Raw genomic sequence first — 14,328 nt, 5'->3', positions numbered from 1 at the left:
CAGCATGGAGAGAAATCGTGCAAAATCTTTGGGACTTTTTTAGACCTTATATTGTAATGTAGAAGTCTCTACACCCTGCATTGTGAGATAAACATTACTTAAAGGGACACTAAACCCAAATGTTTACTTTCATGATTCAGATAGAGCATGCAATTTTAAGCAACTTTCTAATTTACTCCTATTATCATTTTTTTCTCTGTTCTCTTTGTATCTTTATTTGAAAAGCAGGAATCTAAGCTTACAAGCCGGCCCATTTTTAGTTCAGCACCTGGGTAGTGCTTGCTTATTGGTGGCTAAATGCAGCCACCAATCGGCAAGCGCTACCCAGAGTGCTGAACCAAAAATGGGCCTGCTACTTAGCTTAGATTCCTGCTTTTTCTAATAAAGATACAAAGAGAGCGAAGAAAAATTGATAATAGGAGTAAATAAGAAAGTTGCTTAAAATTGCATGCTCTATCTGAATCATGAAAGTAAAAATTTGGGTTTAGTGTCCCTTTAAACTAAAGGGATAGGAAAGTCAAAATTAAACTTGCAGAATTCAGATAGAGCATGTAATTTTAAGACACTTTTAAATTTACTTCTATTTTATTGTGCTTCGTTCTCTTGGTATCCCTTGTTGAAAAAGAATATGTACATATCCTACACTAGTGGGAGCCGCTGCTGATTGGTGCCTGCACACATTTGTTTCTTGTGATTGGCTAACTAGATGTGTTCAGCTAGCTGTAAATAGTGCAATACTGTTCTTTCAACAAAGGATAACAAGAGAATGAAGCAAATTTAATAATAAAAGTAAATTAGAAAGTTGTTAAAAATGGTATGTTCTATTCAAATTATGAAAGAACATTTTGGAGTTTCCTATCCCTTTAAGATAAAATATGCCTTTATAAAAAATTCGGAGAAACCTCAACCCACTGACGAGACATCTTGGGCAAGATTACATATGCGGCGGCGTCCACAAAACCTGGCGACGCCGGTTTTTACGCGGTTTTGGTATCACATATACCGTGTAGCATACAAGTTACGCGCGTATATTTTTTTACCTGTCGCCTGCATTTTTTACTCCCATAAACTAACATAGAACTGGCGTTGCCATTCTGTATTACATATTCAGCGCAAGGATGCGCGCAGAATTGAGAAAATCTACTCTATTTTCATCTCGCCACACAAACACCTAGATTACGTGTTTTGTACTAAACAGGGTGCGAAATGAATGCAACAAATGTTGCGTTTTTCCCCTCCATAGCGCTGCCGTTACGAGTTTCTGAAAAGCCTCCTTGTGCGTGAGACATGGTTGCGTTAAGCTCCATACCACACAAAATCCAAGGGCTGCTTTGACAAGCTCGTGCACGCTTTCCCAAATAAACGTCAATGGGGAGAGAGTGTTAGAAAAATAACTAACACCTGCGATTGCGGAATGGAAAATCTCCGACATCGACAACACCTAAATAAAGTCATTAACCCCTAATCTGCCGCCCCCACATCGCCGACACTAATAAAAGCTATTAACCCCTAATGTGCCGCTCCCGACATCTCCGCCACTAAACAAACCTATTACCCCTAAACCGCCGGCCCCCTACATTGCAAAACACTAAATTAAACTATTAACCCCTAAACCTAACACCCCCTAACATTAAATTAAAATTACAATATGACTATGTAAATAAATAAAAACTTACCTGTGAAATAAATATAAACCTAACATTAAAATATAAATTAACCTAACATAACTAATCTAATAAAATAAAAAATACTACCAATTAAAATATCTAAATTACAAATTTAAAAAAACCTAACACTAAGAAAAAATGTAAAAATCTAAATGACAACTAAAAAAAACCAAATCCTACGAAAAAAATAAAAAAATTCTAAATTTACCAAACATAATTAACACTAAAATCACGAAAAATAAAAAACACTAAGATTACAAAAAAAGAAACTAAATTATCAAAAATAAAAACAATTACACCTAATCTAATAGCCCTATAAAAATAAAAAGCCCCCCCCAAAATAAAAACACCCCCTAGTCTACAATAAACTACCAATAGCCCTTAAAAGGGCCTTTTGTAGGGCATTGCCCTAAAGAAATACACTCTTTTACCTGTAAAAAAATACAAAGTCCCCCAAACAGTAAAACCCACCACCCAACCAACCCTCAAAATAAAAAAAACCTAACTCTAAAAAAAACCTAAGCTACCCATTGCCCCTAAAGGGGCATTTGTATGGGCATTGCCCTTAAAAGGGCATTTAGATCTTTTGCATTGCCCTTAAAAGGGTATTTAGCTCTTTTTCAAAGCCCAAAGCCCTAAACTAAAAAACAAACAAAAAAAACCACCCAATTTTTTTTTAAAAAAAACCCACTAACCCCAGAAGATCTACTCACGGTTTCTGAAGTCCAGACATCCATCTCCATCCAGGTCTACATCCAGGCGGCGAGGTCTTCATCCATCCCGGGGGCGTATTCTATCTTCATCCCTGCGGTGTGAAGCGGAGCCATCCTGGAAGCCGAAGACATCCTGCGAGGAGCATCCTCTTCATACGGTCGCCACCGTACACTGAAGTTGAATGCAAGATAGCCGTTTCAAAATGGCGTACCTTGCATTCCTATTGGCTGATTTGATTCTTCAAATTCAAATCAGCCAATAGGATGAGAGCTTCTGAAATCCTATTAGCATGTGTCAATTTATATTGGATGTGAGATACATTGATTTACATCTTATAAGTGAATATTACTATATGTACCCTTCATACACAACTATGTGGATGTGAGTTATAGTACAAGAATGTCATAAACATGATATTACCTGTTTTATTGCCATTTCAACACAGGTCATATTATATATTTTAACAATATTAGTGTAATAAAACACACCTCATATGGATGTGACAGAGGTCAAGGTTTATGGTGAACTATCATAATATTTTATTTTTTATCTTCTTTGATGAGGGAGCTGAGGTGCCTGTAGTGTATTGCCTTGTTCTCCTTGTTCTAGCAGATTCTGGTGTTTCTGCTGGTGTGCTGGCCACAGATGATAGGCTGGAGGCAGTGTCCTGCTGGTGTGTAAAGTGCTCAACCAACACACCCAAAAGTTGATTTTGTTCTCTCCATCTATTGTCCATCTGCATATCAGACAGAATTCGCATCATCTGTGACTGGTTTTGAGCACTTAACAATGCTGCGATGTTCCTCTGCAGCTCTATGCTACGTTTGTGTAACGTCTCTTGGCCCCTGAAGAACCTCTCTTGGCCTCTTTGTATGCTCTCAGTGCACCCAGGGGAGAATACAATGCATCCACAGACTCTTGAGCAACAGGGCTGGCAGTTGCTTGAGGGCCACGATGTTGGAGAAGAGGTGATGCTTGTGGATGCGCTTCTGTTGCTTGAGGGGCAGCTGTAGTTTCAGGTGCTTGAGGGGCAGTTGTATTTTCTGGTGCTTAAGGGGCAGTTGTAGTTTCTGCTGCTTGAGGGGCAGTTGTAGTTTCTGCTGCTTGAGGGCAGCTGTAGTTTCTGCTGTTTAAGGGGCAGCTGTAGTTTCTGGTGTTTGAGGGGCAGTTGTAGCTTCTGGTGCTTGAGGGGCAGTTGAAGCTTCTGCTGTATTTTCATCTGCAGATGTTGGAGCTCGTCCCAGGGAAGGATGATGGAGCTTGTCCCAGGGAAGAGGATGGTGGAGCTCGTCCCAGTGAATAAGATGGTGGAGCTCTCATAGATGATTGGTATTCCCACTGATGACCAGTGTGTGACTACTCAGCCTCTACAATAGGCACATCCTGTGACATACTTTGTGGGTAATATTCATGACTGACATGAGACTGTGATTATTTTGTGGGGGGTGTAAATACATTGACCCATTGTTCCTGTCTTGGCTCCCCCTCAAAACCAAAGGGAGGATGTTCCTCTGGCCAGGAATGTTGCCAGGGGTCATATGGCAATGTCGGTGGCATCACTCCCGGATCCTCAACTGAAGCCATCCAACCATGCCCATGCCTGGGAGCACACTGTTCCTGCGGTTGCCTGAAGACTGGTGGTGGTTGTTGTGGTGGTGGCATGGCTGTTTCTATCCTTGTGACAGGAGGTTCTGTGGAGGAGTTAAAGGATGAGAGGGATTAGTACAGTCAGATATATGTCCATGTGGGCATACAATGTACATTGATACATGCTAGGGCCTATACTGATTCAGATGTCAAACTCTAAAACATGCATGTGAGCACTGTGAGTTGGTCTATGAGGGATTTGAATATGAGCAGTATACAGGTATGTGTTTTATACAATAGTTATGTGTACATGTCAATGATGAAATAATGTGTTCTTTACGTGACACTATGGTCACGCAATTTATTTTAGCTTGATCTAGGCACAGAACCTGCTTTATTGAGCTAAATGTATTGGGATGGCTACAGTGTCCATTTAATGAAAACTCTACATGTGGCTTGTGGCGTTACTCTGAGACATGTTAGTATTGCATTATTCCACCTCACAACATGAATTGCATTGTGTTATGTATCAGTAATGTCAAGTATAATTGTAGATGTTTTTGTTAGTACTCCAAATACCATGCTCCTCATCATGTACATGAATGTGTCATATTAAAGGATGTTATATTGCAATTACATATAATACAGGTGTGTGGGATGTTACTCACCAGCATGATGTGCTGTGGTTGCAACTCCTTAGTCACAAGCCCCTGGAAGTCCACGGACTGCTGTGATACTCAGGGATCTGCGTATCATCTCCTGCCAGGTGTTGTACTCCATTTCCAGGGATGGCACACAGCCTGTTCCCTTCTGTTGGACAGCTTCCTGCCCCATCTTCTCTTTGACCAGCCTCTTACAATCATTCAACCTCTTTTTCAGGCCCTCTACAGTCCTCATCTGCAGGGCCACGCTGTTGACTGCATACTTTTACCGCCATCCATGCAGTCCTTTTTTTGGCACTGCCTTTGCCCTTCTCCTCCTGAAGAGGCCACTGTAGTTGTCCATGATGGCCTGGACTAGGGCAACATTTTCATCAAATGAGAAGTTGGGACATCTCAGCCTCTCATTCTCCATGGCCACTTGGCTTCCTCCCTGTGATGTCCCTGGCAGTGTGGGTTCCTCCCTATACTCTCCCTCCTCCCCCCTTCTGTCCCCATGTGCACCCTCTGTCCCTCTCCTGGATGTGCCTGGTATCTGGGGCTCTCTGGCATCTCTCCACCCATCATCCCTTCTGGCTCTCCCTTTCCCCACTCCACTTACTCCCTGTCGGGGGGCCCACTCCTCCTCCTGTCCTCTCCTATCCTCCTCCCTACATCTCCCTGCCATCCTCACACTAATCACACTACACACACTCTCACTCACTCAGTTCAGTCACACACAATCACAACCAAATACTCTATCACACTGTAAAAATAAAATGTGAGGTGTTAGAAAAAATAGTGTGGTGTATTTGTATATGTATGTATGCAATGTGTGCAATATGTAAGAATATGTGTAAGTGTAGAAGTTTACACAATCCACCAATGCAACCTAACTATTTATTCTGTTTGCACCTCTCTCTCTACTCTCACTAATCCTTCACTCCTGGGCCGTGTGTTGTAGCTCAATGAACAATCCAAACACACGCAAGAAAATGGTGGTTGCGCAGGGGTTTATATAGGGATTTTGAATAGCGTAATTACGTGTCGCTTTTTTAGTTATATTCCGGTTTCATTTTTACGTGTGTTATCCTCATTTGCATAAAACTACTCTTTATTGACACTTTACACAGAGATAATACTGGCGCAAGTTACTTGCGACAACAGAAATGTGTATTTGCACACATTTCTGAAGAGCGACAGTTTGTCCTACTTACGCCAGTCTAGCATCTGACGGCGCCGTATATGTGATACCCCGATGTGCAAGGTGAAATTACGTGCAGCGCGGGTTTCAGAAGTTAGGCTGAAGCCTGCGCTGTATATGTAATCTCCCCCCTTAGATCATCTCTACTGAGTGGAGATCTTTAGATCATTGGACCCAATGACTGAAACTAAATTAAAATTTGGTATAAAAATTAACACTGATCCTCTGCCAGAGCAATTTTTATTAAGACAAATGTGGATTAATGTTCATGTATTTTAAATTTGAGGTAAGGTTATTTTTTTTTTTACATTTTGAAAACATTTTGAAAATAATAATAATCAATTATTCTTTAATTAACTGCAAAAATCTTACTGATGTTGACACCCTTATAAATGTCTAATAATTACCATAAATAATCATAATGTAAAAGTATCTAATTAGTTGGAACATATCTAAGTGAGCTGGAAGCTATTAATAGTCATAAGAGGGAAATTATTGCCACTTTGAGTATCATGGATATAGCTATAGATAACCATGACGTTTAGAAAAAGGAATTCAAAACTACTATGACATTTATTGACAAGAAGAAAACAGCGCATCCACGAATCACAGCAGCGTTTATTCAGGTAAATGACACACACAGAAAATTGCACACTTACAAGATGACAGTAATGTATGAGCGGTAATGCCCTCTGGCTAGTTGTCTTTCGCCTGTAGCAAATCTCAGCGGGAACACCTCAGACGCCGACCAGCAGCACCAAGAGACCCGCTTCCTGCCACATACAGCAGGTGCCAAAGAGAAACTCAAAAGAGCAGCAGTCCTAAACACTTTGATGGTAGGAGTTAGTTACCCTACGCGTTTCCTCTGCACACGGGCAGACTTCTTCAGGGGTATATGAAAATACAAGCTTGTATTTTCATATACCCCTGAAGAAGTCTGCCCGTGTGCAGAGGAAACGCGTATGTGACAGGAAGCGGGTCTCTTGGTGCTGCTGGTCGGCGTCTGAGGTGTTCCCGCTGAGATTTGCTACAGGCGAAAGACAACTAGCCAGAGGGCATTACCGCTCATACATTACTGTCATCTTGTAAGTGTGCAATTTTCTGTGTGTGTCATTTACCTGAATAAACGCTGCTGTGATTCGTGGATGCGCTGTTTTCTTCTTGTCATTTCTTATACAGCTTGCTGCAACGGGATACACATAGCTGGAGTTCCGTGATTCATCAGCTGCTCCTGTAAGGATCCTTCAGCATATATTCCATCAGACCAACTGGACATTACCACGTCGGATTTGCCGTGTATGCACATTTACTGAACAAACTTTGCCTCCATCTGGTTCAGCTAAGTTAACACACCAATCCTGCTACAATCAGTCTATATGCTTTTTGTGTGACTTAAACCAGCTACGGTTTTGGGACTGTTTTATTTTGGGACTGTTGTATTTTCACATATCTGTTGTGTACGTCGGTGATTGTATTTATGTCCCATATGTTTATACTATAGGGGAGTGGTTGTGTGTCTTCTGAGAAACAGATATTAGATACACCCCCCGTTTTTACTTTTTGATTATTTTTTTAAAGGGGAAGTTCTACTGGTGCCCCACCTGATTCAGTGTAGCGCTGTCATTTTCTCCTGTTTTTGTTACTATGACATTTATTGTAGGTAAAAAGCTGGGAATTAATGCAGCAAAAATAATTCAAGAACATCTGTATTTGCTATGTGGGTCCACTATCCCAAAGAGGGTTTATGTTTTTCATTTCTCTGCAAACATAATGCATAAGAAAAATAAAATATTTTATCTTATTTTATTTATTTTTATTATCGACAGCCCTTAGCTGTAGATCATTTGGAAATGGGACTATTTTTAAAAGGTTTAGGCCTAGATTTAGAGTTCGGCGGTAAAAGGGCTGTTAACGCTCCGCGGGTTTTTTTCTGGCCGCACCATAAATTTAACTCTGGTATCGAGAGTTCAAACAAATGCTGCGTTAGGCTCCAAAAAAGGAGCGTAGAGCATTTTTACCGCAAATGCAACTCTCGATACCAGAGTTGCTTACGGACGCGGCCGGCATCAAAAACGTGCTCGTGCACGATTCTCCCATAGGAAACAATGGGGCTGTTTGAGCTGAAAAAAAACCTAACACCTGCAAAAAAGCAGCGTTCAGCTCCTAACGCAGCCCCATTGTTTCCTATGGGGAAACACTTCCTACGTCTGCACCTAACACTCTAACATGTACCCCGAGTCTAAACACCCCTACCCTTACACTTATTAACCCCTAATCTGCCGCCCCCGCTATCGCTGACCCCTGCATTACACTTTTAACCCCTAATCTGCCGCTCCGTAAACCGCCGCCACCTACGTTATCCCTATGTACCCCTAATCTGCTGCCCTAACATCGCCGACCCCTATGTTATATTTATTAACCCCTAATCTGCCCCCCACAACGTCGCCGACACCTACCTACACTTATTAACCCCTAATCTGCCGAGCGGACCTGAGCGCTACTATAATAAAGTTATTAACCCCTAATCCGCCTCACTAACCCTATCATAAATAGTATTAACCCCTAATCTGCCCTCCCTAACATCGCCGACACCTACCTTCAATTATTAACCCCTAATCTGCCGACCGGAGCTCACCGCTATTCTAATAAATGTATTAACCCCTAAAGCTAAGTCTAACCCTAACACTAACACCCCCCTAAGTTAAATATAATTTTTATCTAACGAAATAAATTAACTCTTATTAAATAAATAATTCCTATTTAAAGCTAAATACTTACCTGTAAAATACATCCTAATATAGCTACAATATAAATTATAATTATATTATAGCTATTTTAGGATTAATATTTATTTTACAGGCAACTTTGTAATTATTTTAACCAGGTACAATAGCTATTAAATAGTTAAGAACTATTTAATAGTTACCTAGTTAAAATAATTACAAATTTACCTGTAAAATAAATCCTAACCTAAGATATAATTAAACCTAACACTACCCTATCAATAAAATAATTAAATAAACTACCTACAATTACCTACAATTAACCTAACACTACACTATCAATAAATTAATTAAACACAATTGCTACAAATAAATAACATTAAATAAACTATCTAAAGTACAAAAAATAAAAAAGAACTAAGTTACAGAAAATAATAAAATATTTACAAACATAAGAAAAATATTACAACAATTTTAAACTAATTACACCTACTCTAAGCCCCCTAATAAAATAACAAAGCCCCCCAAAATAAAAAATTCCCTACCCTATTCTAAAATACAAATATTACAAGCTCTTTTACCTTACCAGCCCTGAACAGGGCCCTTTGCGGGGCATGCCCCAAGAATTTCAGCTCTTTTGCCTGTAAAAAAAAACATACTATACCCCCCCCCCCAACATTACAACCCACCACCCACATACCCCTAATCTAACCCAAACCCCCCTTAAATAAACCTAACACTACCCCCCTGATGATCTTCCTACCTTGTCTTCACCATGCCAGGTTCACCGATCCGTCCTGGCTCCAAGATCTTCATCCAACCCAAGCGGGGGCTAGACATCCACTGAAGAAGTCCAGAAGAGGGTCCAAAGTCTTCCTCCTATCCGGCAAGAAGAGGACATCCGGACCGGCAAACATCTTCTCCAAGCGGCATCTTCTATCTTCTTCCATCCGATGACGACCGGCTCCATCTTGAAGACCTCCAGCGCGGATCCATCCTCTTCTTCCGACGACTAGACGACGAATGACGGTTCCTTTAAGGGACGTCATCCAAGATGGCGTCCCTCGAATTCCGATTGGCTGATAGGATTCTATCAGCCAATCGGAATTAAGGTAGGAATTTTCTGATTGGCTGATGGAATCAGCCAATCAGAATATAGTTCAATCCGATTGGCTGATCCAATCAGCCAATCAGATTGAGCTCGCATTCTATTGGCTGATCGGAACAGCCAATAGAATGCGAGCTCAATCTGATTGGCTGATTGGATCAGCCAATCGGATTGAACTATATTCTGATTGGCTGATTCCATCAGCCAATCAGAAAATTCCTACCTTAATTCCGATTGGCTGATAGAATCCTATCAGCCAATCGGAATTCGAGGGACGCCATCTTGGATGACGTCCCTTAAAGGAACCGTCATTCGTCGTCTAGTCGTCGGAAGAAGAGGATGGATCCGCGCTGGAGGTCTTCAAGATGGAGCCGGTCGTCATCGGATGGAAGAAGATAGAAGATGCCGCTTGGAGAAGATGTTTGCCGGTCCGGATGTCCTCTTCTTGCCGGATAGGAGGAAGACTTTGGACCCTCTTCTGGACTTCTTCAGTGGATGTCTAGCCCCCGCTTGGGTTGGATGAAGATCTTGAAGCCAGGACGGATCGGTGAACCTGGCATGGTGAAGACAAGGTAGGAAGATCATCAGGGGGGTAGTGTTAGGTTTATTTAAGGGGGGTTTGGGTTAGATTAGGGGTATGTGGGTGGTGGGTTGTAATGTTGGGGGGGGGGTATAGTATGTTTTTTTTTACAGGCAAAAGAGCTGAAATTCTTGGGGCATGCCCCGCAAAGGGCCCTGTTCAGGGCTGGTAAGGTAAAAGAGCTTGTAATATTTGTATTTTAGAATAGGGTAGGGAATTTTTTATTTTGGGGGGCTTTGTTATTTTATTAGGGGGCTTAGAGTAGGTGTAATTAGTTTAAAATTGTTGTAATATTTTTCTTATGTTTGTAAATATTTTATTATTTTCTGTAACTTAGTTCTTTTTTATTTTTTGTACTTTAGATAGTTTATTTAATGTTATTTATTTGTAGCAATTGTGTTTAATTAATTTATTGATAGTGTAGTGTTAGGTTAATTGTAGGTAATTGTAGGTAGTTTATTTAATTATTTTATTGATAGGGTAGTGTTAGGTTTAATTATATCTTAGGTTAGGATTTATTTTACAGGTAAATTTGTAATTATTTTAACTAGGTAACTATTAAATAGTTCTTAACTATTTAATAGCTATTGTACCTGGTTAAAATAATTACAAAGTTGCCTGTAAAATAAATATTAATCCTAAAATAGCTATAATATAATTATAATTTATATTGTAGCTATATTAGGATGTATTTTACAGGTAAGTATTTAGCTTTAAATAGGAATTATTTATTTAATAAGAGTTAATTTATTTCGTTAGATAAAAATTATATTTAACTTAGGGGGGTGTTAGTGTTAGGGTTAGACTTAGCTTTAGGGGTTAATCCATTTATTAGAATAGCGGTGAGCTCCGGTCGGCAGATTAGGGGTTAATAATTGAAGTTAGGTGTCGGCGATGTTAGGGAGGGCAGATTAGGGGTTAATACTATTTATGATAGGGTTAGTGAGGCGGATTAGGGGTTAATAACTTTATTATAGTAGCGCTCAGGTCCGCTCGGCAGATTAGGGGTTAATAAGTGTAGGTAGGTGTCGGCGACGTTGTGGGGGGCAGATTAGGGGTTAATAAATATAACATAGGGGTCGGCGATGTTAGGGGTAGCAGATTAGGGGTACATAGGGATAACGTAGGTGGCGGCGATTTGCGGTCGGAAGATTAGGGGTTAATTATTTTAAGTAGCTTGCGGCGACGTTGTGGGGGGCAAGTTAGGGGTTAATAGATATAATACAGGGGTCGGCGGTGTTAGGGGCAGCAGATTAGGGGTACATAAGTATAACGTAGGTGGCGGTCGGCAGATTAGGGGTTAAAAATTTTAATCGAGTGGCGGCGATGTGGGGGGACCTCGGTTTAGGGGTACATAGGTAGTTTATGGGTGTTAGTGTACTTTAGGGTACAGTAGTTAAGAGCTTTATAAACCGGCGTTAGCCAGAAAGCTCTTAACTCCTGCTATTTTCAGGCGGCTGGAATCTTGTCGTTAGAGCTCTAACGCTCACTGCAGAAACGACTCTAAATACCGGCGTTAGGAAGATCCCATTGAAAAGATAGGCTACGCAAATGGCGTAGGGGGATCTGCGGTATGGAAAAGTCGCGGCTGAAAAGTGAGCGTTAGACCCTTTAATCACTGACTCCAAATACCAGCGGGCGGCCAAAACCAGCGTTAGGAGCCTCTAACGCTGGTTTTGACGGCTACCGCCGAACTCTAAATCTAGGCCTTAGTTTGCCAAAAAATTTTGTGTGGCATTTTTTTTATGTGTGGCATAATGTCAAAATGAAAGTTCCATGATTCACATACAGCATGTCATTTTAAACAACTTTCCAATTTACTAGCTGGTGATTGGTGGCTGCACTTATTTGCCTCTTGCTATTGGCTCACCAGATGTGTTCAGCTAGCTCCCAGTAGTGCATTGCTGCTCCTGGACCTTCTCTTCAACAAAAGATACTAAGAGAACAAATCAAATTTGATAACAGAAATAATTGGAAAGTTTATACAATTGTCCCTTTAACTGTTATTTGATATATAGGGCTCCATTTATGAAGCAGCGAATGCTGCTTCAGAGCCCCATTTAGGTGGAGGATTGAAATCATCCCGATCCGATACAATTGGAACGATTGACAGCCCCTGCTAGCTGCTGATTGGCCGCCAATGAGCAGGGGGCATATGCTGTCTGCATTTAGTGATGTCGAGCGGCCATGGTTTGCTATAGCGATTCATGTGCGCTCAACATATAGTAAATCTACCCCATACAGTAAACTGTGGTTCCCTCTTGCCGCTGTCTATTTACCAGGTTTCATATACATATTTTTTTATGTAAATAAGAGGATGACACTTTTCGCCTTGAAGACATGCCTACGTCTATAATGCTATAAAACATTCTGTAAAACTTCTACAAAATAACATTAAAAAAACACAGAAATAAATAAATAGATTTGCACAGATGACAGAAAATAAACGGAATTGACATTGCAACCCAACACAAACAAGTCAGTCTGAGCACAAGAACAAATCACTTTTTAGCCATCTTTAGTGATCTGGGTATTTTTGTAAGAACCGCTGGTAGTTATGGTGCTTGACTTTATTATTGTCTGTGATTTTTGTAAATGTAACATTTACAAGTCTGGGAACTGTTTCTATTTGATTTGACCTATTTCTTACCACACGGAGCTGTATCTGTAAGTACAGACCTGCCTGGAAATGATGAGTTTCCCAAGGGGCATGGGAGCCCCGTTCTCAGTTGCAATTCGTTTCAGGGTAGCAAGGGCCTTTTCTTGATTTCCTGACAAGACATCATATCTGGCACTTTCTGGGAGCCACTGGAGAATAAAATAATATCATTAGGCATTTGTACACAGAACTGGATTATGGCTGCAAAACATCCAAATCTTCAAGGGACATTATACACAAACGTAACTACCATCATTTCTTTATAAGGGACAGTCTACCCAAATGTTTTTTGATAGATAGATAGATAGATAGATAATCCCTTTATTACCCATTCCCCAGTTTTGCATAACCAACACGGTTATATTAATATCCTTTTCACCTCTGTGATTAACTTGTATCTAAGCCTCTGCAGAGTGCCACCTAATTTCAGTGCTATTTACAGACTTGCATTTTAGCCAATTAGTGCTGATTTATAAATAACTCCATTGGATTGGACACACTGTTATCTATATGGCACACATGAACTAGCATTGTCTGGCTGTGAAAAGCTCATAAAATGCACTGAGATAAGAGGAGGCCTGAAGAGGTTTAGAAACAGTCAGAAACGTATATGGTTTAAAGGTTATAAAATATATTAATATAACAATGTTGGTTGTGCAAAGCTGGGGAACGAGTACTAAAGGTGTTATCTATCTTTTTAAAGAATAAAAAGAAGTAGACTGTCCCTTTAAAGGGGAAGTCAACCCCAAAATTATTATAATTTATTCAGAACATGAGGCCCATTTATCAAGCTCCGTATGGAACTTGAGGGCCCGTGTTTCTTGCGAGCCTGCAGGCTCGTCAGAAACAGCAGTTATGAAGCAGCGGTCTAAAGATCGTTGCTCCATAACCCTGTCCGCCTGCTCTGAGCAGGCGGACAGAGATCGCCACAATTCAACCCGATCGAGTATGATCGGGTTGCCGCAAGTCTGCAGGGGGCGGCGTTGCACCAGCAGCTCAGTGCATAAGTATTGCATAAATATTTACACTACAATTGCACCTTTTCAATTTTGCAGTTTTAAGTGTACGTGCATTGCATGAGTAACAATTATTACATATTTTTAAAGGAATGTTCTGTATAGATAGATAGTCTTATATGCTAATTTATTTTAAAGAATTGACACCGGTGTTTTAATGTAGTAAGTCAGTGAATTTTTATTTACAATTTATATGATTATTACTTAAATTGCCAATAAATTGTTTATCCCTGTTAGAATTCACATTTGTAGCAAATTGCTTTATTTATTTATTTATATCTTATTATTTTTTTTTTAGTTAATTTAACCTCTTAATTTATTGCCAGATAGCCTTGGTTTGGCGCCACCTCCCCCCGCTTTGTGTTCTGAATACGGAGAGCGCCTTGCTCTCCGCATTCAGCAATGTCTGTCGGACCTGATCCGCACTGTCGG

At 40.4% G+C, this 14,328-nt stretch overlaps 1 protein-coding gene across 1 annotated transcript in view; it reads right to left on the bottom strand.

Moving 5' to 3' along the window:
• The window catches only part of SVOP (SV2 related protein), a 149,403-nt gene that overhangs the window by 72,547 nt on the left and 62,528 nt on the right, over nt 1-14,328 (bottom strand). Inside the window, exon 9 of the mRNA XM_053702135.1 lies at nt 12,901-13,029. Within this exon, the coding sequence (XP_053558110.1) occupies nt 12,901-13,029 (129 nt within the window). The remainder of the gene's footprint in view (nt 1-12,900; nt 13,030-14,328) is intronic.

Source organism: Bombina bombina, chromosome 2, assembly GCF_027579735.1.
Source record: "Bombina bombina isolate aBomBom1 chromosome 2, aBomBom1.pri, whole genome shotgun sequence".
NCBI lineage: Eukaryota > Metazoa > Chordata > Amphibia > Anura > Bombinatoridae > Bombina > Bombina bombina.
The sequence above is the reverse complement of the archived record's forward strand: the minus strand, read 5'-3'. Positions and strand labels throughout refer to the sequence as shown.